The sequence below is a fragment of the Lepus europaeus genome, chromosome 7, assembly GCF_033115175.1.
Source record: "Lepus europaeus isolate LE1 chromosome 7, mLepTim1.pri, whole genome shotgun sequence".
Taxonomy (NCBI): Eukaryota; Metazoa; Chordata; class Mammalia; order Lagomorpha; family Leporidae; genus Lepus; species Lepus europaeus.
This window is the reverse complement of record NC_084833.1, coordinates 44,632,922-44,658,959: the sequence shown is the minus strand read 5'-3', so window position 1 is coordinate 44,658,959 and position 26,038 is coordinate 44,632,922. Positions and strand designations below refer to the sequence as shown.

The window sequence follows — 26,038 nt, the reverse complement described above, 5'->3', positions numbered from 1 at the left end:
ATGAAAGAATAGAAATTTCTTTCAAGAAAATGACAATTGCTTTTTAGAAGAAAGAGCCCCAAACTAACTGGATAATTCAGTGTACATTCTACAAAGCAGAAGTCAAGGCACACAAGTTGTCCTCTCTGTAAACATTATTAAAAAAACAGTCAAGTTTGTATTTATATTGGGAGGACTAGAGGCAGCAGCTGGGAGAGGAAAAAATGCAAAAAGTGCTTCTTAGTAAGGAACTTCTCCACTCTTTATTTCCATTGTTACTAGGAGCAGCTGCCATCCATCAGTTAATTCCATGTGCCAACTACTGTGCTAGGCTTTTCACATGTTCATTAATGAACCCTCCAACCTCCATCACTTCCTGCCCCCTATGTTGTTGCTTCCCTTTGGCTGAGATTGACCTAACCAAACAAGGGAGGAACTTGTTGCTAGAGACTTAAAGATCAGTCTCCTGGGCACAGAGCAAACCAAAAAAGGGTGAAGAATGTATCTGGAAGGAACAAATGGAGAAGATGCAGCACATCCTACTCTATATTTCTTTATAGTGTGTCCCATTATTTAAAACTAAATTATAAGCTACTTATTGCTGTTCAAAAACATTATATGAAGCTCTCAAGGCCATGGATATAACATTTAAAATTTTTTTAAAACTTATTTCCATTTTCTTTGATAGGCATAGACAGTGAGATGGACAGAAATCTTCCATCCACTGGTTCACTCCCCAAATGTTCACAACAGCTAGGGCTGGAGCAAGTCAAAGGCAGGAGCCTGGAATTCCATTCAGGTATCTCACAGGAGTGGATGGGAACCAAGTCCTTGAGCCATCATCTGCTGCCTCTTAGAGTGTGCATTAGCAGGAAGTTGGAAGTAGTTGGAAATCAAACCAGGCATTACAATATGGGAGTCTCAAGTGGTGACTTAACTGCCATGCCAAACACCAACCCAATACTATTCTTGTCAAAAAAAATTTACAGGTGATTATCTATCAATCATCTATCATCTGTATCTATGTCTCTATAACTCCATAAATCATCCACACAACTATTATTAGTGGGTCATGGAGAACTCTTCATTTTTTTATGTGTTTCACAAAAAGAGAGGATGCTCAAGAATTTTTTTTCTTGTGCTACTTTATCTTTTATTCAAATAGAAATAGCTTTAGACACGTTCCTGTAGCAGAGAATGCTCTGTGCCTCTCACTGTGCTCTGGAGATGCCCTAAGCAGAATCCTATTACTTCCATAGTAGGCTCGCTTGGCTGCAGTGGTGCTATGACTTGTTGCTAGGGCAGGAGCCTCAGTCAAGCCTGACCCTATTGTTATGCCAAGTTTAGGAATTGATGAGGGTACTTATCATGATTTCCAAAGTCCTAAAAAAGTCAAAATGTCAAGGAATATGGACCCTTGCTTAGCTGAATCTTAGTGTTGCCAATGTTTGGGGCAAGGATATGTGTGTATGTGTGTGTGATAGAGAGAGAGAGAGAGAGAGAGAGAGAGAGAGAGAGAGAGAGAGAATCTGTGACTAAAGACTTCATAGAGAGTGAGCAAATTATTTCCCTTGTTTCTTATCATGACTGCTGGACCTTGATATATTTCACATGGGTTGTTTGGAAATGGTCAATCATCAAGCCTTTGGGGGGACATCCATTTGTTCTGGGAAGCTTTCAACTGTTAAGTGAGGACGTTACACTTGCCCACTGCATAACAGATGGCTTCTGGATGCTCATATATTAATATAACAAGTAGCAGATGGAGGATGGATCAGAAGAACTTTGGAGTCCTTTCTGACCCTGAGAATCCTGATTTCCAAGTGCATTTTATACAGGCAGCAGGCTTTTGATTTATTATTACTAGGGCTTTCATTTAAATGTGCATCTAGGTGAAGAACAAAATGAGTTTGCAGTAAATTATCACCCACTCATGAGAGCATCAGCAAATATTTTGGAGGCAGCCAGCATGGGGTATAATTGATTGCTGTGAGAAGTACATTTTGTCTGAACCTCTGGAAAAGATGGGACCAATGACCATGACCTCAATGTCCCATCATCAGTACCATCCAGGGAGTGATTCTGGAGATTCATATGTTGCTTTCTTTCCCATCAGATTGCAGCCCTTAAGCTCCTCTTTTATAGAAATTGCACAGTTGAGAATGGGTACTATGAGCAATCCAATTGAGCCAGGTGTCTTAGATGAGAGGTTTCTGGTAACTTATCTGAAAATATTTTAAATTAAAGTGTCTTTTAGGTTATTTAATCTTACCTGATAACATTAATAATGTTCCACTTGTAAAAAGCATTTTAGACTTCACAAATTACTTCTAGAGGGAATATGTTTGATGTTCATGGCAAATCTATGTACTGGGAATTGTTATTTTTTTTTTGAAGATTTATTGATATATTTGAAAGACAGAGCTACAGAGAGAGAGGGGGAGAGGCACAGAACAAAGAGGTCTTCCATTCACTGGTTTACTTCCCAAGTGGCTGCAAAGGCCCAGGGCTGGGCCAGGCCAAAGCTAGGAGCCAAGGGCTCCATCTTTGTCTCCCACATGGGTGCAGGGTTTCAAGTACTTGGGTCCTCTTCTGCTGCTTTCCCAGGCATACTAGCAGAGAGCTGAATTGGAAGTGGAGCAACAGGGACATGTACATGCACCCATATGTGATGCCTGTGTCACAGGTGGTGTCTTATCTGATTCTAGCTCCATGATATTTCTCTATTTCATTTATATTATATTTTGTAATCATTAATATTATATTTTGTAATCCACTGATTGAATATTTGACTTTTAAAAAATGTTTGCTTATTTTCTGTTTGAAAGGCAGACAGACTGAAAGAGAGAAATGGAGAGACAGAGAGATCTTCCATTCACTGGTTTACTACCTCAGCTGCCCACAACAGCCAGGGATGGCCAAAGCCAAAGGCAGGATCCCAGAAGTCCATCTGGGTCTCTTACATAGGTGGCAGGCACCAAATTATTTACCATCACAGTCCTCCAAATATTTGATGATATTATCATGACATTTCTTATTTCATCAGACTGAACATTTCTTTTCCTTCAACTACTCATCATGTGATTTGGCTCACAAACCCTCATAATCTTGCTTGATTCTGTCTGAAGTATGTCTGTTTATCACCTAACTTCCTAGGACTAAAAGTGATTATCTCTGGGCAGACTGACTCAGATTAGGATGAGATAATTATCTTCCTCTCATGGCACAGTTCAAGATCACAAGAGCCCTTTGACAGTCTTATTTTAGCTCACTGTTGACCAAAACGATTGTTTTTTTTTCAATATTTATTACTGTTCGCACTTAGATCTCACATTCTTTGAGAAACAAATTTACTCCCAAACATGGAACTTTTCATTCTTCCATGTTAGATTTCATCTTTCTTGATTCAATTTTAATTTTTGCCTATTAATATCTCTTTTAATCCTTATATTGTTGTACTAAATCTGCTATGATTGAATCACCACTTCAGCTTCAAATTTTCTTGCAGATTCAAGAAGCCCACATCCTATTACACTGCTAAATCACAGATGAAAATGCTAAACAGGAAAAACTTACATAAGCTGGTTATTTGACTCTTACCCACAAATCAGAAACATCTTGCAAGATTGAATAAGAAGTAGTGAGGGAGAGATGTTAGAGTCATAAAATATGATTAAGAAGGGAAAGTACCCAAGGTATGACTGAAGATCTAGATGTGGAAAGAAAAAAGAAATAGTAAATTTAGTTTCTAGGTAAGAAAAAGCATGGATTTGGCAAGTGTTTTCTAAGTGGATGAAGCAGGTCACACATAGGCTTGGTTTCTGCGAAGATTTCTCTCTCCTCTCTTTGCATGCTCTGGTTCTAAAGTCTCTCCTGCTGTGTTTGCTAGTTCATATGAATGTTGCTGTCTTCTCACTGATCATAGCAGACATCTCCTTCCAGTTTTCAACTTTACCTCCTCTGTTTTGTTTGCATTTGTGTTTACTCTACTGCCAGCTGCAAAGGAAAAGTTTGGAAACCTGCTGAGCTTTGCTATAGTCTGTCTTCCTGTGCTCTGCATGGATTTAGCTTAGAATTCAATTTAAACATGTTTGGGACATGCTGTATTCATCCAGAAGTTCCTCTCCCCATTAGAGTCTGTTTACTCCTGTATAATGCCAGAGGTGCCTTTTTAAATCTTGTCATTTGTTAGGAGTCATCTGGATTTGTTAAACAGATTGGTAGGAGGAGACTGCAGAGTTCCTCTTTGGGGCATTCCTTTCATGTCCTTCTGATACAAGTCCTGTGTGCTGTGTGTTTCATGTTAACAAATAATTAACAACAACCAGGCAATCTGACATGGAAATTCAACAAGTAACTCATCAGTGTACACAGTTGGCAAAATACTGTATCACATTTGAGGAACTTGTCTAGAGTGCAATGACCTGTGCATAGAATGCTAATATTTTTGGGTGCCAAGAATAATGCTAGTGATACCATGTAGCTACTATTTTTTTTCTCCAGTTTCTATCAAGAACTTTATTATTCTCACTTTTGCCTTATGAGTCTGAGAGGTGAGAATATGTTATGTTCTTTTCAACATATGGCCATAGAGCTTGCCTATAGCTTTATATGCAAGGTAACCCTTTGCCATGTTAGTGAGGGGAAGTCAGATGGGAATTAGGTTGTGTTCAGTGTAGGAAACTTTCTCTAGGGAGAACCTTGACATTCATTATTGCCAGCTAAAAGGCAGTGAGGATGAGGCTCTGTCTAGCAAAGGAAGGTCATTACAACTTTCCTCTTCAGAGAGAGCACAGGACCGTTTCTTCAATTCTAGGCAAAGCCCAAGATAAACCTCTTCATTTGGCCTTCATATGGTCTTATTGGATAGGAGCATAATACATGTCGAATCACATGATTTACATTAGAAATTCATTCTTCTATGTAATTGGGAAAAGTACCGTGGAGTCCCTTCAGAGGCCTGTCTTCATCCAAGTAAATAAAAATCCAATATTCCTTCATAAGTACTGTTGTTGAACCACCACATTGCTTTGTGTTAAGCCCTGAGGGCTTTATCTGTTAATGGGGAAATCAAGTTCTTCACAGAATATTGACCGGTCTTTTAAGCAGACAGGACACTTGCTAGCAAGGGTATTCTTGACTGAAGTCATGAATAAAGAGAGGTTGTACTTTGTGAAGAAAATTTCTAAGATGGGCTCTTGATTTAGTGACTGAGTTTTACAAGGAGTGCCGGTTACTCTTTGCTTTGCTCATTCCTTTCAAGTAGGTTTTATGTTTGACAGGGTGTTTAATTTTGCATAGTATTGTATTATAAATGAGATACTTATACTTTAAAATACTGATAGTAATGGCATGCAAAATTCCTATAATTCTCTCAAAAAAACTTAATAGGCAGCAAGTGAGCTCAAAGTCTCAGAAACATAAGTGGGAATTACATTTTCTTCAGTCAAAAGAAATAATACAATTTTAGATATTTGTACAATAAATGTATTTACACCAGTCTGGGAATGTGCTAAATTTGGGCTGATTACAATGCAATCAATTTAAGCATTACATCTTGTGCTTATCAAAAGGCATGCACTTGATATAATTAATTTCCAGATTACTGACTATTTTTTCCATCTCTTTTTGAAGTACATCTATCTGATTTTCCTGTTAGTGAGTTATCTGCCTGACAGATTCAAACCTGTTATCCTTTTCTGTTTCCTGGATGAAAAACGGCAAGAGGAGTTACTTTTGTTCTTTCTTTTGGACTTCTTATAGAAATCCAATAAAGTGGGGATGTGGACAAAAACACTTGAAAAGGGTTATCATGTTTTTCTTGTTTTTATTAGCTATTTTCCTCAGGATGATTGGCATATTGTAATATGTCAGTTTTGACTATTTGTTTTCTCAGCCTGGATTATTCATTTTGCAAATTGCTCATCTCGTTATAAATTTTTGCTGCAAAAGGGCTTTTATAACTTTCTGACTATGGTCTTCCTATTCTGAAGGGAGTGCCAGGAAGTTTTCATTCATTTCTTCACTCTTGCATGCATTCAGTATGGGAGAAGGCACCTACCTTGGAGAGGTACTCTTCCAGACACTAGAAATGCCAACTTGATAAAGACAGACAAGGTCTGCCTTCAAAGTCCTTACAGCCTGGTGGGAGGAGATGATCAGAAAAGATCTAATTTGGCAGAGACATTTTTTTTTTTTTTGGACAGGCAGAGTTAGAGAGAGAGAGAGAGAGAGAGAGAGAGAGAGAGAGAGAGAGAGAGACAGGTCTTCCTTTTTCCGCTGGTTCATCCCCGAAGTGGCCGCTACGGCCGGCACGTTGCGCTGATCCAAAGCCAGGAGCTTCTCCTGGTCTCCCAGGTGGGTGCAGGGCCCAAGGACCTGGGCCACCCTCCACTGCACTCCCAGGCCACAGCAGAGAACTGGACTGGAAGAGGAGCAACCAGAACAGAATCCGGCGCCCCAATCAGGACTAGAACCCAGGGTGCCGGCGCTACAGGCGGAAGATTAGCCTAGTGAGCCGCAGGTCATCTGCTTTAAAAGGGGCAAAATGAGCTAATTAGCCAAGTGGAGCTACTTTATATTAGAAGGTCAAGGAGTTTCAGTTAGGTGAGGACTGAGCAGGCATAGGGATCCTGCAGTGAAGGTTTACTTTCCTCCAGACCCAGGAGAAAACAGTAGTAGCAGTCAGGAAGTGCAGACATACCAAACATACTGGGCCCAGGGATGGCAGAAATGCCAAATCCCTCTGGTAGAGAGGTTGGGAAAGGCAGTCCTGGAAAGGCACAGAGTCTTAGAGAGCCTGGTGGGAGTAGGGTGGTTACAGTGTCGCCTGCTGAAGGGGCTGGAGAATGTGTCCAGATGGGCCCTTCAAATGGGAAAGGTCTCAGAGATCAGTAAGTAACTAACATATGGGGGTAGTTGGGGTATGTGAAAAGTAATGCAGAAGGAATATGTGTAAGGCCAGTATGAAATAACAACCTAAAATAAGAGCCTCTGCTCTCTGCTGACATTTTCATTTTCTCAAAAATCTTTTCTGTATGTTGGCTAAATCCAGTTAAATGTCTCAAGTGGGGTCTAGGAAAGTGCCTGAAACTGGACAAGATAAAGGAATGGGGGCTGTCATGTGTTGCTCACAGAAAAGATACTTGGTACTCAGCAATGGCTTCTTTTTAATTTTTTTGTAAGGTGAATGCTGTCCACAGATACAATACCATCAGTTGTATTCTTCTACGTCTTTTTCCTGAGTCCATTTCCAATCTAATGAGAGTTTATGATGAATCACAAAAGCAAAACTTTTGTAAATGCAAAGAATTGTTTTTGAAGGGTATAAAATAGTTTACTTAGAATTTTGAGTGATTTACATTGAAAAAATTGTGAAAATCTTAAAAGAAGCTAAAGAATGACACATTAAAATAATAAAAAATGTGTAATTTTAGTCTGTCATATGAAATATACTGTGTTCAGAATTCCAAAGATTGGTGTCTATGTGGACCATCAGTTCACTCTGTAAAATAAGGCTAAACAACAATAGAAATCAATACTGTTAACTCCATTTCTTTTTTTTCTATTACATTCTTACTTGTTACTTTTCAATTTATGGAAAGTGAAAAGAAGCAAGATTAAAATTTTCAAAGTTTTGGAAACTGAAGACAGAGCAGATACTAAATTCTTTATTTTTTTATTTTTTAATTTTTTTTGACAGGCAGAGTGGACAGTGAGAGAGAGAGAGAGAGAGAGAGAGAGAGAGAGAAAGGTCTTCCTTTTGCTGTTGGTTCACCCTCCGATGGCTGCCGTGGCTGGCGCGCTGCGGCCGGCGCACTGCGCTGATCCAAAGGCAGGAGCCAGGTGCTTCTCCTGGTCTCCCATGGGGTGCAGGGCCCAAGTACTTGGGCCATCCTCCACTGCACTCCCGGGCCACAGCAGAGAGCTGGCCTGGAAGAGGGGCAACCAGGACAGAATCCGGCGCCCCGACTGGGACTAGAACCCGGTGTGCCGGCGCCGCAAGGCAGAGGATTAGCCTATTGAGCCGCGGCGCCGGCCAGATACTAAATTCTTTTAAGATTGAAATATGACACCCCTAAAGATACTCTGTGACAATATTGTCATTAGGAAAAAAAAAAAAAAAAAACTATCTCAAAGCCCAAGCAGGTGTCTAAGATACTGGTAATTCCATCTCAAGGAGTTTGCTTGTTGGGAGTCACAGCACTTGAGTTGAAGTGGATCATGTGACCTATACAGCTCTGCATTCTCAGGTACCTTGTGAGGTTTACAGAACCCAGCAATTACTGTGTAGCAAAGGAGTTAAATGTATTTCAGCTCATCCTCACCATAATCCTTCCAGTCAGCAGCAATATCTCCTTTTTTAAAATGAGGAAGTTGAGATTCAGAGGAATTAAAAACTTGGTCACAGTAGCAGATCTATCAAAATGCAGAATTGGAATATGCACCCAAGTCTGTTTAGTCCCAAGTTTTTTTTCTTTGCCATGCTACACTATCTTGGATACCTCCTGACTTTGTGGGCATGAAAGACACAATGGTTATCTTTTTTTTTTAAAGACTTATTTATTTATATGAAAGGCAGAGTTACAGAGAGGCAGAGACAGAGAGAGAGAAAGAGGGTCGTCTATCCGCTGGTTCATTCCCCAGATGGCTGCAATGGCTGGAGCTCTGCCGATCCGAACCCAGGAGCCAGGAACTTTCTTCAGGTCTCCCACGTAGGTGAAGGTTCCCAAGGATTTGGGCCATTTTCTGCTGGCTTCCCAGGCCATAGCAGAGAGCTGGATTGGAAGTGGAGCAGCCGGGACTTGAACCAGCACCCATATGTGATGCCAGCACTGCAGGTGGTGGCTTTACCTGTCATGCCACAGAGCCAGCCCCAAGGATTTATCTTTTAATTTTTCAGTGTATTTGTTAGGGTGAATCGTGTTAGCCACACTTAAAGAAAAGTCTTTCAATTTCAATGGCTTAACATAATAGAATTTGCATTTTAGGGCATGTTGAATCTGGTTGGTTGTATCTAGTTGACAGGTGGCCTTCAGGTCATCATTTGGGGTGCAGAATTCTATGCCTTGTTGTTCTTCCTAGCTCTTATCCCTCAGTCGCTTCTCCAATCAGCTGACATGGAAAGAGAAAGAGCGGTGTGGAAGATGCTTGAGGAAGTTCTTTGCATGAGAAAATTCTTTTGGTGGGGAGGTGAGGCCCAAAAGTGGGGCACATCCCTTCTGCTCACATTTCATGGTCACATCCAAGTTCAAGGGAGACTGGGAAACGTATTATGGTTGTGAGTCTAGAAGAAAACAAGGAGGTTGTGGAGAGAGAACCAATATTGGCCACATGCTTTGGCCCATGAATTTCTTTCTCCTTTTCCTTCCTTAAATCAAGTTGTGAGTTTTAATTTATTTGAAAAAATTAGGTTTTCACCTTTATCTGGTAGAAAATAAAAAGACATCTGTGTGTGTGACATGTGGATAAAAACTACCAGATCTGAAGTACTTTTCAGAGTCATCCAAGGAAGATTGTAACAAATATTTCATTGCTCTGCAAGCATTTACTGTGTTTGTCTTCCTATAGTTTAACTTGTTGGGAAATTATGTCTTGGGTGGGGTTTCTGTGGTGAGAGATGCCTTCTCTGATGATTGAAGAGTCAAAACAAGAAGGTGGTCAGTAACACAGATGTGGGGTGTGGGTTCAAATCCCAGCTCTGTCACTTGCAAGCTGGTTAACCACACAGACAAATTCTTTAACCTTGCTGAGCCAAGAACACCCTCCTGCTGCTGGTGTTGTGAGGAAAGAGTGACTTAACACTTTGAAATCCCTTGGTACAAGGCTTGGCACACATTAAATGCTGTGTAAACGCTGGCTGTTATGTCTGCTATGTCAACTCCATTCGATTCTTCATTTATAACTCAATTGTAGAGTACTCTTCTTTGAGAAGTCTTTTTTGACTATGGCAGGAAGAATTCTTTTTCCTCTGCTGATTCTATAAAGCATTATATGTAATGCATTAAAATATAGAATTTATGCATGCATTGTCTATCTGTCTAGCAGGCATTGGACTTGAAGGCAAGAGCTTGACCATATAAAATTTCTTGGGTTTACCCCTATAATCAGCATGATGGTGCCCACATTGTAGTTGGTGAGATACTTGCTTGTGAGAAGGAAACTTCATTAAACAGAATGCTGTACGTATCAGAAGATTCAGTTTCCTCACTACAGCAGAAAGAAAGGAGTTCATTGTACTCACGTTAGCTTCAACATTTTATTTCACTGATTTGGGTGACACCACATTGAAGCTACAGGTCACTGTATCCTCCCTGCTTGTTTGTGTGAGCCAGTCCACCCAAACTTTACCTCATATATCAGCAGCATTTTCTTTGCCAAGATTCTGACTGTATTTTCTGGTACATGGGCAACATAACTCCTCTTGTACAGATGTACAAGGTAGGAATGTGATAATACCATATGAGTTTATGTTGTCTTATTAACATCTCTGTGCGATATGTTTTTATTCATTCATTCATTCATTGATTTGTTGCCTGATTCACTGTTGCCACCAGGCATGTGATGGGAAAGTACTGTTAGTACCTACTGGCCAGTATATCATATAGTTTTGTCTATATTTTCAGTTTATCCATTACAGACCTTTTGGGGGATTTTTAACACTATTTTTAAAACTTGTTACTTTAAAATGGTTTTAAACCATTCTTAGAAAAGTTACAAGAATGATACAAAGATCAATCATATGCTGTTTGCTCAGATTTTGCTTCCTCTCTCCCTAAATATTAATGTGTGCATATTTATACATGTGCATACTTATGCATTCACAAACTGTAATTATTTTGAACACCTTGAGAATAAGTTGCAATAATATGTTCCTCTTACCATATCTATTTCTTAGGAAAATGACAGTCATGATGCAAATATCAAAATCAGGAAATTGGGCACTCATACAATAATATTTATTAATTGATAGCTCTTATTCAAATTTTCTCAGAAAAATGTCCAATATGTTTTTTTATTCCTGCCACAGAATCCAATCCAGGATCCCATCTTATACTTAGTTTTTATGTTTCTTTGATCTTTTTTAATCTGCAACTGATTCTCAGCCTTTATTTTTTTGTGACTTTGACATTTCAAAGAGCAGTTGTTTTGTGGAATGTTCTTCAATTTGAATTTGTCTGATGTTTCCTCATGACTAAATTTCCTCCATGAGGGCTTTAAAAAAAATTCTCTTCATGTTGTGATGTCTCTATCCAGTTTGGACTGCCCCTGTGAGGACTGCCTCTTGGAATGAATTGGCAGGGCTGCTGGGAAGGGGTCACCACCAGACTTTCCTTGGTATCTGGAGAGGTCCTTGTGGGGCTACATGAACTAGGACACCAGAACCCCATTTTGCCACAAGTGCTTTGAGTTACCCTGCATTAGCTAATACTGGAGGGTTGATAACCAGAATCTACAAAAAAATCAAGAAACTCCACAACATCAAAACAAACATGAGAGATGGGCCAAGGACCTCAATAGACATTTTTCAAAAGAGGAAATCCAAATGGCCAACAGACACATGAAAAAATGTTCAAGATCACTAGCAATCAGGGAAATGCAAATGAAAACCACAATGTGGTTTCCCCTCACCCCAGTTAGAATGGCTCACATTCAGAAATCTACCAACAATAGATGCTGGAGAGGATGTGGGGAAAAAGGGACACTAACCCACTGTTGGTGGGAATGCAAACTGGTTAAGCCACTATGGAAGTCAGTCTGGAGATTCCTCAGAAACCTGAATATAACTCTACCATACAATCCAGCCATACCACTCCTTGGAATTTACCCAAAGGAAATGAAATTGGCAAACAAAAAATCTGTCTGCACATTAATGTTTATTGAATATACTTTCTTGTGTTTCATAATATGCATATTTATCACTTTTAATGACTAGTAAATTCTCTTGAGCTGATCTATAACTTATGCATTTCTCTTTTGTTATAAATTTGGTTTTTAAGTTTCTCCTCTCTTATGAGGGGGAAAACCCCTTTTTAAAATGAAGTATATAGCTGATTCTTCTGTTTAAATAGTTTTAACAAATTGTTTGAAATGGTTCATACTAACACAAACACACACACAAGTTTGGATTCCTCTAAAGAAAACATACACTGTCAACTTCTTTTTCCTTGATTATGCTTTAGACCTCCATTTATACTGGAAAGACAATTAGTACAGACATGATGTACTCTGTCTGCAGCTTTGTCTGCAGATTACCTGCATGTATTGTTAGGAAACAGCCTGTTTCCAGTGGAGAAGTGTAGAGCAGTTGACTGTGCAGCTAAATACGAGGTGACAATGTTGACAGCTCCCAATTGCAACAGCCTTGAAATCATTCACTTTCCCTGACACAACTGGACAATCTTCAGTTCTTCTGCCTGACAACTGCTGGAGGAATACATCATCCTCTGGCAGGAGGCAGTCAGCTCCGTCCTATCAGGAAGAGTGATGGGCTGTCCAAGCCTCTGGACACACCTGAGGAGTGACTCCTCAGCAACTTCTGTGTGTGTGGATTGAGGAAAGCAGGAGTGGGCAAGGGTCTGAGAAGGAACTGAAATCTACAGATGACTCTTTGTCACCCCACCCATCAACTCCTGAGCATATGCTATGAAAGGTATTGCAGGGGATGAAGTAAAGGTGTGTGATCAGCTGGTAGTACAAGGACTATTTTTCAGGAAGGTATAATTTTTGAAGATTTGTGGTTGACTAACTGAGCCTTGACAAGGCTGAAAATTGAGGCATTCAATTGTTCTGTAGGCTCTGTAGGGACTTCCAACTTTTGAGCTATGGCCTATTCCATGTTAGTTTACCTGGATATATCAGATGATTTCCTTCATGTACATACCTTTACCTTTTATTCTTTTTTTTAAAGATTTATTTATTTATTTGAAAGTCAGAGTTACACAGAGAGAGAAGGAGAGGCAGAGAAAGAGAGAGGTCTTCCATTCACTGGTTCACTCCCCAGTTGGCCACAACAGCTGGAGCTGTGCCAATCCGAAGCCAGGAGTGAGGAGCTTCCTCTAGGTCTTCCCATGTTGGGTGCAGGGGTCCAAGGACTTGGGCCATCTTCTGCTGCTTTCCCAGGCCACTGCAGAGAGCTAGGTTGGAAGTGGAGCAGCCAGGTCCTGAACCAGCACTGCAGGCAGCAGTTTTACCCACTATGCCACAGCACCAGCCTCATATGTTACTTTTATTCTAAAGGGATAGTTTATTGCTCTATTTCCTGTTTTCTAGTGTGGAGCTTGGAGTACCGAAAGTGCTCAAAAGACATTAAGCACTTGTTTAAAGGGTTCTCTGAGGTTACTGTTGAAATGAATACCAGCTAAATAAACCAAAGTCAAGGAGTAAGTAGGATGTAAAGAAAATTACATGAGCTTCTTGTCAGGCAGATAAGGGTTCTTTTTACAATTCTGCTACTTCCTCTTGTGTGCAGTTGGTTGACCAGGTTATATTCTCTGAATCTCAACTTTCTCACTTTCAACATTTGGATAAACTACTTCCACAGTTGTGAAATCACTGCTCAGAGCAGACCGTCAAAAATATTACCCGCTTCCTTTGTCTTCTGTTAAGGGGAGTTGATAGAAAATTAGGAGCATCCTACCCAGGTAACATGTCCACATGTTGCCAAGAAGCAGATCTCTACATTGATGTTACCTGTCATTTAAGATGCCACATACTGGCTCCATCTGTTTAGAACAGCAGCAAATGTGTAAGTGCTTGAAGCAGCCTGTGCACACCTTGGTTCTGTCTTGAGCCTCTCTAATAGTAACTGTGTTCTTTGTCTCCATAGAATTTATGAGCGTGTAATAGACCCTCCAGAGACCAACCTTCCCCCAGGAAGCAATTTATGGCTGGGTCAGCGCAACCAAAAGCATGGCTTTTTCAAAGTAAGCACTAACTTATGTGTGTATGTGTGTTTGCAGTATTCAATAGACTGTATTGTTGAGGATGTGCATTTAATTACATGAATGGGAACAGCATGACATGATAGTAACAAGTGATGCTTAGTGACACTTACTGTGTGCCATGTGCTCTTCTTTCATGCACTTAGTTGTCAAAACCATTCTATGAAGTGAGTGCTTTGAAACTAGTCAGGGTAAAGTGAATTGCCCAGGGTTATTGTGTAACCTTTGTTGCCAGGCATGGGTGATACAGAATGTAAATTATCCTCCAAGTGTGTCTCATTGGCCTAATTATGGGTACTTTGGCTAATCTTCAACTTGGTTTCTATTTTCAGAAAACGTGTTATTTTGATTTGGGGTAGATGTCTAGATATACAATAGAAAACATATTTCATCTTCCTCAAGCTTTGGTTTTCTTGTATATAAAGAAAATAATAGAACAACTGAGTTATTGTGCTCTCAGAAACATGAGGATGCAATGATAAAATGAATCGAAAAACTTAAAAGCACTATGAAATTTAAAGAGAGGTTTGTTCTTTAAAAGAGTGTCAAACTTTTGCTTCCAGCAATATGGTAGACTAGATACTCTAAGAATTCTTTTGCTTAAACATGCCTGTAAGTGCTAGATAAAACCCAAAAGAAATTTTTCAAAAGTCATCATTGCACTTAGAAGAAGGGAAATCTTTAGGGTCCAAATACATGGGACAGAGAAAAAAAAAAAAAAAAACAAAAAACAGAGAAGTGTCTGCCAGTACTGAGAACTTAGACTCCTATGTTTTTTCTTTTTCAAAAATTAAGGTATAGCTAACACAATAAAATTTGCCCCGTAAATGTACAATTTTGTGAGCTTTGAAAAACTTTAGAAAAAATATTTATTTATTTATTTGAAAGACAGTGTTACAGAGTTGAGGGGGAAGTAAGGGAGGAACAGAGAGGGAGAAAAAGAGAGAGAGAAAGAGAATCAATTTGCTGGTTCACTCCCCAAATGGCTGCAATGGCAGGGGCTGGGCCAGGCTGAAGTCAGGAGCCTGGAACATCATCTAGGTGTCCTGTGTTGGTGGCTGGTGCCCAGGCACTTAGATCATCTTCCACTGCTTCCCCAAGTACATTAGCAGGGAGCTGAATTGGAAGCAGAGCAGTCAGGACGCTAACCAGTGCTTATGCGGGAAGCTGGCATAGAAGGCAAAAGTTTAACCCACTACCACAATGCCACAGACTGAAAAGTCTTCAGTCTTATAACCACCATCATAATTAAGATAAAGAGCCATTTCATCACCTCCAAAAATTCCCTGTCCCTTTTTGTTCAACTCTTCTCTCTTCCCTAAGTCTCTAGCAACCACTGACTGGTTCTTTGACCCTACTTTTCCAGAATGTGTTACAGCTGGAATCACTTATACGTATGTAATTGTTTAAGTATGTCTGTTGGGATTCACCCATAATCCTTGGGTGCATACATGGTTCTTTTATTTTTAATTTTCTATTGCTGAGTAGTATTCTAATTATGTTATATGAATGTACTTCAGTTTTTTTTCCTTTTTTTTTTTTATTTGAAAGTCAGAGGTACAAAGAGGAGAGGCAGAGAGAGAGAGAGATCTTCCATTTGATGGTTCACTCCCAATTGGCTGCAATGGCCGGAGCTGCGCCAATCCGAAGCCAGCAGCCAGGAGTTAGGAGTTTCTTCTGGGTCTCCCATGTGGGTGCAGGGGCCCAAGGACTTGGGCCATCTTCTACTGCTTTCCCAGGCCATAGCAAAGTGCTGGATCGTAAGAGGAGCAGCTTGGACTAGAACCGGCACCCATATGGGATGCCAGTGCTTCAGGCCAGGGCGTTAACCCACTGTGCCACTGCGCCACAATGCCGGCCCCATCCAGTTTTTTTTTTTTTTTGTTTTTAAATCTATTTCTCACTTGACGGACATTTGGGTTCTTCCAGTTTGGACAGTGATGAATAAAGCTATAGCTATAAACAAGAAGCTGTACCATTTTGCATTTCATCAGCAATGTATAAAAATTTCAGTTAGAGCCTTACATTTCAACAGTTTTTGTGGGATGTCAGAAATGTCTTGGGTTCCATGCATGATTGTGAGTTGGAATAGAAACTTCTAAATTAAAGCCAGGACCCAGCAGACTGCACCTGCAGCGAGAGGTGAGAGTGAAGGTCTATTGTGTAGCAGAGAACAACACTCTAGGAACCAGCCTATCTCCATTACTTCTTCAGAAAGGAAAAAAAAAAAAAAAAAAAAAAAACCTTCCTGAGAATTTCAGTTACAACCGCATCTTCATGCAGGCTTAAAACTTAGATTTTCTCTGTCCATAAAGATCAAGTAGGGGGCCAGCGCTGTGGCTCACTTGGTTAATCCTCTGCCTGTGGTGCTGGCATCTCATATGGGTGCAGGGTTCTAGTCCCAGTTGCTCCTCTTCTAGTCCAGCTCTCTGCTGTGGCCTGGGAAAGCAGTGGAGGATGACCCAAGTCCTTGGGCCCCTGCACCCACATGGGAGACCAGGAAGAAGCACCTGGCTCCTGGCTTTGGATCGGCGCAGCACAGCCCAAATGTAGCGGCCATTTGGGGAGTGAACCAATGGAAGGAAGGCCTTTCTCTCTGTCTCTCTCTCTCACTGTCTATAACTCTACCTGTCAAATAAAATTAAAAAAAAAATCAAGTGGTCTTGGTTTGCATACAGGATTCCTAATGAAGAAAATGCAGATTTTCTTAGGAGAAAGTTACCTTCAATGCAGACCTCACAGGATGGCTATAGTTTAAATCCAGAAAAATACAAGTTTTAAGCTATCATTAGCCTCAGAGAATGAAACAACACACAGTTCAATTACCCTCAAACGGCTCTAGAAATCTGAGTTAGGAGACAGTTTTAAAATTCCTATATTTAAGATGTTTAAAGAAACAAAATAATAAATTAAGGAATGTATAATGAGTAAAGATGAAAATATGATCAGATATATTTGAATGAAAATGCACTTCCAAAAATGAAAATATAGTCATCGAAGTGAAAAATAAAAATTTAGCAATGCTGCCAAATAGTAGATTAGACACAGGTGGGGAGAGTATTTGTGTAATGGAAAATATTGTCAAAGTAATTACCTAATAGTTGTGCAGAGGTAGGGAAAAGAAAATAGGAAAAATGTAGAAAAATATATTTGTGTTAAAATACTGTTATATATTTTCTTAATATGTGTATGCATACATATATATGTGTATATTTTATATATATTTGAATTTCTAGCAAATAATGGAAAGTGATGATGGGCATTATATTAGAAACATAATAGATAATATTCACTGGTGCTCCCCATTCCATCTGATGGTCTCTCATTCTCCACTGGCCTATCTCAGTCCTATTCACATGGCACCCTTGGGATTCTAAGTGTGAGAAGAAAGCAAACCATTGTGTATTAGTGATTTTTTTTTGACAGGTAGAGTGGACAGTGAGAGAGAGAGATAGAGAGAAAGGTCTTCCTTTTTGCCGTTGGTTCACCCTCCAATGGCCGCTGCGGTTGGCGCGCTGCGGCCGGCGCACCACGCTGATCCGATGGCAGGAGCCAGGTGCTTCTCCTGGTCTCCCATGGGGTGCAGGGCCCAAGCACTTGGGCCATCCTCCACTGCACTCCCTGGCCACAGCAGAGAGCTGGCCTGGAAGAGGGGCAACCAGGACAGGATCGGTGCCCCGACCGGGACTAGAACCCGGTGTGCCGGCGCCGCAAGGCGGAGGATTAGCCTATTGAGCCGCGGCGCTGGCCGTGTATTAGTGATTTTTAAGTTACTCTTAGATCACATTTACAGATGTTTTATTGTCCAAAGAAAGTCATATGGTCAAATCCAGAGTCAAGGAGTAAATAAATAGGCTCCATCTTATGAAGGGCTGTTCGCCAATATCGCATTGCAAGGATGGGGGTGCCAGGAGGGGACACACTTTTGACCATTTGGATTATCTATTATACAAATCAAATAGACAACATTGGCAGAATAATAACACACCAAAGACACTGAGAAGATCTTAAAAATAGCCAGTGCACCGGGTTCTAGTCCCAGTTGGGTTCTAGTCCCGGTTGGGGCGCTGGATTCTATCCTGGCTGCCCCTCTTCCAGGCCAGGTCTCTGCTATGGCCCGGGAAGGCAGTGGAGGATGGCCCAACTCCTTGGACCTTGCACCCGCATGGGAGACCAGGAGAAGCACCTGGCTCCTGCCTTCGGATCAGCGAGATGCGCCGGCTGCAGCGGCCATTGGAGGGTGAACCAACAGGAAAAAGGAAGACCTTTCTCTCTGTCTCTCTCTCTCACTGTCCACTCTGCCTGTTAAAAAAAAAAGTAGCCAATGCAAAAAGACAATTTTTCTACAAAAATTGACATAGATTGAACAGTCTGTTTTTAAGTAGCAAAGGCAAAATCCATATGAAAATGGAAAAAAGGAAATTTAATCCAAATGCCAGGCCCACTGTGGTAAAATTCAGAGTTAGACGGGAAACCCATGGCTCTTGCCCCAAGTAATAGACCTGTAGAGGTTAGAACCCTTCCATCCTCCACTAGAAAGTAGAGCATGATTCCTATGGAGTAGGGCAGAGGAGATGGCTTAGGACTTTGCCTTGGAGCTCAGAGCCTGGCTTATCATTAAAATTTCTTGCACCTGTGAAATCCCAAAGGCCTCTACCTTTAGGCTGATGCTAGCGACTGAGCCTTTGAACTCCCCTAGCATTAGATGGAGCCCTGCACTTTGATGGGATAAACCCATTCCAGGATGTGTTGTTGCCAACTTCATTCAGGCCGAGCATATATCCCTTGGATTTTGTAGGGTCTGATGACTGTGTAACCCAAGTGTGATCCAGTCTAGCATCCAGACTTACTGCTGGGCTGGCTTAGTCTAACACCAGACAAATCCTCATTGTCCCCATCCCTAGGTGTCTGGGTAGATAGGGTCTCTGAACTTGCCCCAGTATCATGCATAGACCTGCACCTGGTGGGATAGACTTGTTTTTGTGTGTATCATGTAGGTCTAGTGTGCACACCTAAGATTGCACAGAACCTCAATACTGTGAGGCCCAGATGTTACCAACTAGTGCCTCCTACAACATTGGGCAGACAGGAAGGAACCACAGGCCTATCTTGGGAGTCATTGCTAGGCTGGTAAAACCCAATATTAAGCAGATTCTACCAGTACCTATCCCTAATAAGCCAGTGCCTGCAGACAGTCTCTTGACCTCTTTCAGTGCCAAGTAGAGTTCTGTGGCCACAATTGATTAGTCTTACATCCCACACAGCATCACCATGGCTGGTTGGAATGCCATCATCAGTGAGCCCACCTCAGCAGCAGACAGACCATAGCAGGGTGGACTCTGGTCCATTGACTGTACTGGTCTAAGGGGGCTCTGGACTCTAGGTGTGATCTAGCATTATGATATTGGTGGACACAGGACTTTGGAGTCTGAGCCTACCAGAGGCCCAGGGAGACTAACAGGGACAAATTACCTTTTTAAGTCATTTTTCCTGTTCCTTATGATCACCTCAACTATAGATCTGAGACAGATTTAAGCTTGGGGAATAGTATAGGACTGAAACAGTGGAAAAACATTAACAATGTACCTGGGGCAAACCTCCTCTTAGGATGCTGTCTAGTGCTAAATTAGCAGAAGTGACTATAGGCTCAGAGAAAATAGACTGCTTATAATATCCAGTATAGCTACAAATGAAACTAGATTATTATAACTCACCCTTCAATGTACAGATGATTTTGTGTGCCAGGAAGCAACAAGAAGTTCCAGAGAGGGGTTGGTGCTGTGGTGCAGCGGGTTAATGCCCTGGCCTGAAGCACCGGCATCTCATATGGTTGCCAGTTTGAGACTGGCTGCTTCACTCCTGATCCAGCTCTCTGCTATGTCCTGGGAAAGCAGTGAAAGTCCTTGGGCCCCGCACTCACATGGGAGACCCGGAGGAAGCTCCAGGCTCCTGGCTCCTGGCTCCTGGCTCCTGGCTCCTGGCTTTGGATTGGTGCAGCTCCGGCCATTGCAGCCAATTGGGGAGTGAACCATCGGATGGAAGACCTCTCTCTCTCTCTCTCTCTCTCTGCCTTTCCTCTCTCTGTGTAACTCTCACTTTTACATAAATAAATAAATCTTTTTTTTTTTTTGACAGGCAGAGTGGATAGTGAGAGAGAGAGACAGAGAGAAAGGTCTTCCTTTTTGCCGTTGGTTCACCCTCCAATGGCCGCCGCGGCTGGTGTGCTGTGGCCGGTGCACTGTGCTGATCCAAAGGCAGGAGCCAGGTGCTTATCCTGGTCTCCCATGTGGGTGCAGGGCCCAACTACTTGGGCCATCCTCCACTGCACTCCCGGGCCACAGCAGAGAGCTGGCCAGGAAGAGGGGCAACCGGGACAGAATCTGGTGTCCCCGACTGGGACTAGAACCTGGTGTGCCAGCGCCACAAGGCAGAGGATTAGCCTATTGAGCCACGGCGCTGGCCAAATAAATAAATCTTAAAAAAAAAGAAGTTTCAGGGACCCATGATCTCACTAAAGAACAAAATAAGCTGTCAGAAAACTTCCATTTAGGAACTGCAACTTTCAAATGCTTGGATGAAGATTTCTTTTTTAAAGATCTATTTATTTGAAAAGTAGGGTGACAGAGGAAGAAAGAGGGAGGGAGGGAGAGAGAGAGAGATAGAGCAAGCAAACAGGATCACTTCCATCCACTGGCTCACTCCCCAAATGGCCACATGAGCCAGAGCTGCACCAGACTGAAGCCAGGGGTCTAGAACACAATCTGAGTTTCCCACTTGGGTAACAGAAACCCAAGCACTTGAACCATCTTTTGCTGCCTTCCCAGACACATTAGCAGGGAGCTGATTTGGAAACTGAGCAGCCAAGATTCAAATTGTTGATCTGATATGAGATGCTGGCCTTGCAGGCAGCAGCTTAATGATAATGCTGGACCCAGATGGATAGCAATTTCAAAACAGCTTCTTTAAGAAAACTAAATTTTAAAACAGCACAGAAAAAGCATTTAATGTTCTAACAGAAAGAATTGATACAGAGGTTAACTTTTTAAACAAAATCAACTCAAAAGTCACTAAGTGAAATTAAAAGTGTGATGGAAGGCACAATTGCAGAATTGAATAAAGAGAAGAATCAGTGAATTTAAAGACAGACTATTTGAAAATTTACAGTTGGAGAAGAAAACATTAAAAAAAAAAGAATGAAGATGAATGAAGAAAGTTTCTGGGAAATTTGGGACAGCTTGAAAAGAGCAAAGTTTGGAATTACTGGGGGACTCAACCAATTCCACTGGAAGATATCCTATAATCAAGTTCTCGAAGGTTAAAGAGAAAGCCAGCATTCTCAAAGCTGTAAGAGAGAAGAAACAATGCACAAATCACCTTAATGCAGACTTGTCAGCCAAAACCTTAAAGGTCAGTATAGAGAGGAATGAGACTTTCACAGTACTGCAGTAAAATAAAGTTACCAACCAAGAATACTGTGCCCCAAAATAGCTATCCTTTAGAAATTAAGGAGAGATAAAGACTGCCAAACAAAAGTTGAGCAACTTTATCAGCACCAGACCTGCCAAATAAGAAGTGCTAAAGGAAAAGGGAGAAAGGGACACTGACAAGTAAGAAGAAAATATCAGAAGGCAGAAAACTCACGGGTAGGAGTAACTGTACAGACAAGCTCAGAATGCTGTGATATTATGAACATGGTTTGCAAACAAAATCACATATTTAGTAATAACACTAAAAAAACCAGTGAAATAGTAATAACTTCATTAATATGTTGAGGCAAGTATTATGTAACAATTTTAAATGAGAAATTAAAAATTCAGAATGTCTGTCTCTATTCTATACCTTTTGAATAAAAACATTTAAAAATTGGTATTCACCCTGATCAAATGGTATTCATCCCAGGGATGCTCGGATGATTCAGCACATACAAATCAGTAAATATGATGTGTGACTGAAGAACAAAAGTTATGTGACTATTTTAATAAATGCAGAAAAGGTGGAATCCAACACCCTTCACAATAGAAAAAGAAACTGAAGAAAGTAGCTATAGAAGGAATGTACTCCAACATAAACAAAGGTGTGTATAACAAGCCAACAGTGAATATCATAGGAGTATGGAAAAGCTGAAGGTTTTCTCTTTAAAATCTGGAATAATACAAGAATGCCTTTGCTCACTACTTTCTCTCAGCATAATATTAGGTGTCTTAGCCAAAGGAATTTTTTTTAGAAGAGTTATTTGTTATTTTAAAGAGTTAAGAGAGATAGGGAAAGACAGAAATTGAGATCTTCCTTGTGCAGTTCATTCCCCTATATGGTCCAATGGCCACAGCTGGGCCAGGCTGAAATAAGGGGCCAGGAATTCCATCCTGGTCTTCAACATGGGTGACAGAGGCTCAAGTGTTTGGGTTGTCCACTGATTCACTCTCCAAATGGCTGTAATGGTCAGGGCTGGGCCAGGCTGAAGCCACAGCATGGAACTACATCGAGGTCTCCCACATGGTGACAGGAACCCAAGTAACTGTGCCATCTTATACTGCTTTCCCGGGCACATTAGCAGGGAGCTGGATTGGAAGTGAAGCAACCAGGACTCTAACCAGCTTTGGGATGTCAGTGTCAACAAGTGGTGGTGTAATGCACTGTGCCACAATGCCAGCACCAAACACTATTGATTTTGTACACTGACCTTGTGTCCTGTAGCTTCACAGAATTTATATGTTAGTTGCTTTTTTTTTTATGGAGTATTGGAAGTTTTCTAAATGTAAGATCATATTTTTTTTCATTTATTTTATTTTATTTTATTTTTAGACAGGCAGAGTGGACAGTGAGAGAGAGTGACAGGGAGAAAGGTCTTCCTTTTGCTGTTGGTTCACCCTCCAATGGCCGCCGCGGCTGGTGCGCTGCAGCCGGGGCACCGCGCTGATCCGATGGCAGGAGCCAGGTGCTTATCCTGGTCTCCCATGGGGTGCAGGGCCCAAGCACCTGGGCCATCCTCCACTGCACGCCCAGGCCACAGCAGAGAGCTGGCCTGGAAGAGGGGCAACCGGGACAGAATCCGGTGCCCCGACCGGGACTAGAACCCGGGGTGCTGGCACCACAAGGCAGAGGATTAGCCTATTGAGCCGCAGCACCGGCCAAGATCATATTTTACTTATAGAATAACTACCAAAAATTTCCTAGGGATAAATTTGGCCAAACAGGTGAAATATCTCTGCAATGAAAACTGTAAAACATAATGACAAAATTAAAAGGGAATGCAAAGTGATGAAAAGATACCTTATGTTTATAGGTTCAAGAATCAATATCATTGAAACTTCCTAATTACCTGAAAATGATGTATAGATTCAATGTAATTGCTAATGAAATACCAATGAGATTTTTCACAGAGATAGAAAAAAAATGCTACAAAAATTTGTATGGAACCACTAAAAGCAATAATGAATAAAAGAAACAAAGCCAGAGGCATTATACTAGCTGATTTAAAAATATATTACAAAGCAACAGTAATTAGGGCTGTGGCTCGCTTGGTTAATCCTCTACCTGCAGCACTGGCATCCCATATGGGTGCCGGGTTCTAGTCCTGGTTGCTCCTCTTCCAGTCCAGCTCTCTGCTGTGGCCTGGGAAAGCAGCAGAGGGTAGCCCAAGTGCTTGGGCCCCTGCACCCACGTGGGAGACCAGGAAGAAGCACCTGGCTCCTGACTTCGGATCGGCGCAGTGCTGGCCATTTGGGGAGTGAACCAGTGGAAGGAAGACCTTTCTCTCTGTCTCTCTCTCTGTCTATATTCTACCTGTCAAATATAACAAACAAACAAACAAACAAACAAAAAAAAAACCAAAAAACCTCAGTAATTAAAACAGCATGATATTGGGATAAAAATGGCTACGTAGACCAAGGGAAAAGAGTAGAGAGACTAGGAGTAAAGTCATGCATCTACAGCCAACTCGTCATTGATCATAACGTGCTGTGATTTGCAGTAGCAGTTAATAATGTGCATTGGAGAAAAGACTTTTCAATAAATGATACTAGGAAAATTGGATATCCATATGTGGGAGAATGAAACTAGACTTATGAGTCTTGTTCCAAGTACAAAAATACTCAAAATAGATTAAATATCTAATCTTCTGAAACAGTTTGGAGAAAATATAGCAGAGATGCTTCAGGAGATAGAAATAAAGATTTTTTGGATCAGATCTCTGAAGCACAAAAACAAAAGCAAAAATTAACAGGATTTCATCAAGCTAAAGATCATCTGCACAGTGAAGGAAAGAGTCAACAGAATGAAGAGAATATCTGTAGAATGGGAGGCCATATTTCAAGATTACCCATCTGACAATGGGATTAATAACCAGAATGTATGAGGAACTCTAACCATTTAATAACAAAGCCCTAAATAATCCTATTTAAAAATGGGCAATAGATCCACATAGATATTTCCTAAAGGAAGAAATACACATGACCAATATGTTAATGAAAAAAATGCTATTACTTACCTGCAGGAAAATGCAAATCAGAACCTCAATAAGAAACTATCTCACTCCCATTAGACTGTTCTATTATCAAAAAGGCATAAGATTACCAGTGTTGGTAAGGATGTGGAGAAGGAACTCTTGCACACTATTGGTGGGAATGTAAATCAGTACAGCCATTGTGGAAAAAACTATGGAGATATCTGGAAAAACTAAAAATAAAGCTACCATTTTTTTCAGAAATGAAATCAACATATGAAAGAAATAACTGAATACCTATGTTCACTGTAGCCCTATTCATAATAGTCAAATAATAGAAACAATCCATGTGTCCATCAGCTGCTGAATGGTTGTGGGAAATATGGCACAAAAAGACAGTGGGAATACTTGTTAGCCATAAAATAAGATAAAATATTCTCATTAGAAACAACATGGATGGTCATTGTTAAGTAAGCCAAGCACAGAAAGATAATTTCTATATGATCTCATTCCTATATATGTAGAATCTATTGAAGTTGATTTTATAAAAGTTGAGAGTGTATTGTTGATTACCAGATACCAGAAATGGTGTGGGTGAGAGACAGATGGTAAAAGGTTATTTTTCAGTATTACAATATAGATAAATAGGAGTAAGAATTTCTGGTATTCTATTGCACAGCAGGGTGACTTCTGTTAATGATGCTGTGTACTTTTCAAAGAAATATCTAGAAGAAAGGATTTTGAAAGTTTTTACTATGAAGAAATGATTCCCTATATTAGCTATTGTGAATTGAGCTATAATAAATATGGGAGTACAAAAAACTCTTTCATATGCTGATTTCATTTTCCTTGGGTAAATTCCCAGGAGTGGGATGGCTGGGTAGTATGCTATATCTATTTTCAGCTTTCTGAGGTATCTCTATACTGTCTTCCAGTCGCTGTATTAGTTCACATTCCCACCAACAGTGGATTAGGGTACCTTTTTCCCCACATAATTACCAGCATTTATTGTTTGTTGCGCTCTGTATGGCAGCCATTCTAACTGGGGTGAGGTGAAACTTACTTGTGATTTTTATTTGCATTTCCCTGATGACTAGTGATCTTGAGCATTTTTTTCATGTGTCTGTTGGCTATTTGAATTTCTTCCTTTGAAAAATGCCTGTTCTAGTCTTTTGCCTATTTCTTGATTGTTTGTTTTGTTGTTGAATTTCTTGAGATCTTTATAGATTATGGGTATTAATTCTTTGTCAGCTGCATAGTTTGCAAATATTTTCTCCCATTTTGTCAGCTGCCTCTTCACTTTGCTGTGTTTCTTTGGCAGTATAGAAACTTCTCAGTTGATGTAATCACCTTTGTCTAGTTTGGCCTTGATTGCCTGTGGTTCTGGGGTCTTTTCCAAGAAGTCTTTGCCTATGCCAATGAATGTAGTTTCCCCAATGTTCTCCTCTAGTAATTTGATGGTATCAAGTTTTAGACTTAGATCCTTGATCCATTTAGAGTTGATTTTTGTACAAAATGTAAGGTAAGGATCTTGTTTCATACTTCTGCACCTGGAGATCCAATTTTCCCAGCATAATTTGTTGAAGAGACTGTCCTTTCTCCAGGGATTAATTTTAGCTCCTTTGTCAAAGATTAGTTGGTTGTAGGTGCATGGATTGATTTCTAGATTTTTTAT

At 40.7% G+C, this 26,038-nt stretch overlaps 1 protein-coding gene across 2 annotated transcripts in view; it reads left to right on the top strand.

Moving 5' to 3' along the window:
- NELL1 (neural EGFL like 1) overlaps nucleotides 1-26,038 on the top strand; it is a 1,044,338-nt gene that overhangs the window by 213,772 nt on the left and 804,528 nt on the right. For both annotated transcript variants that reach the window (XM_062198070.1, XM_062198069.1), the window contains one exon: nucleotides 13,808-13,904. In XM_062198070.1, coding sequence (XP_062054054.1) covers nucleotides 13,808-13,904 — 97 coding nt within the window. The remainder of the gene's footprint in view (nucleotides 1-13,807; nucleotides 13,905-26,038) is intronic.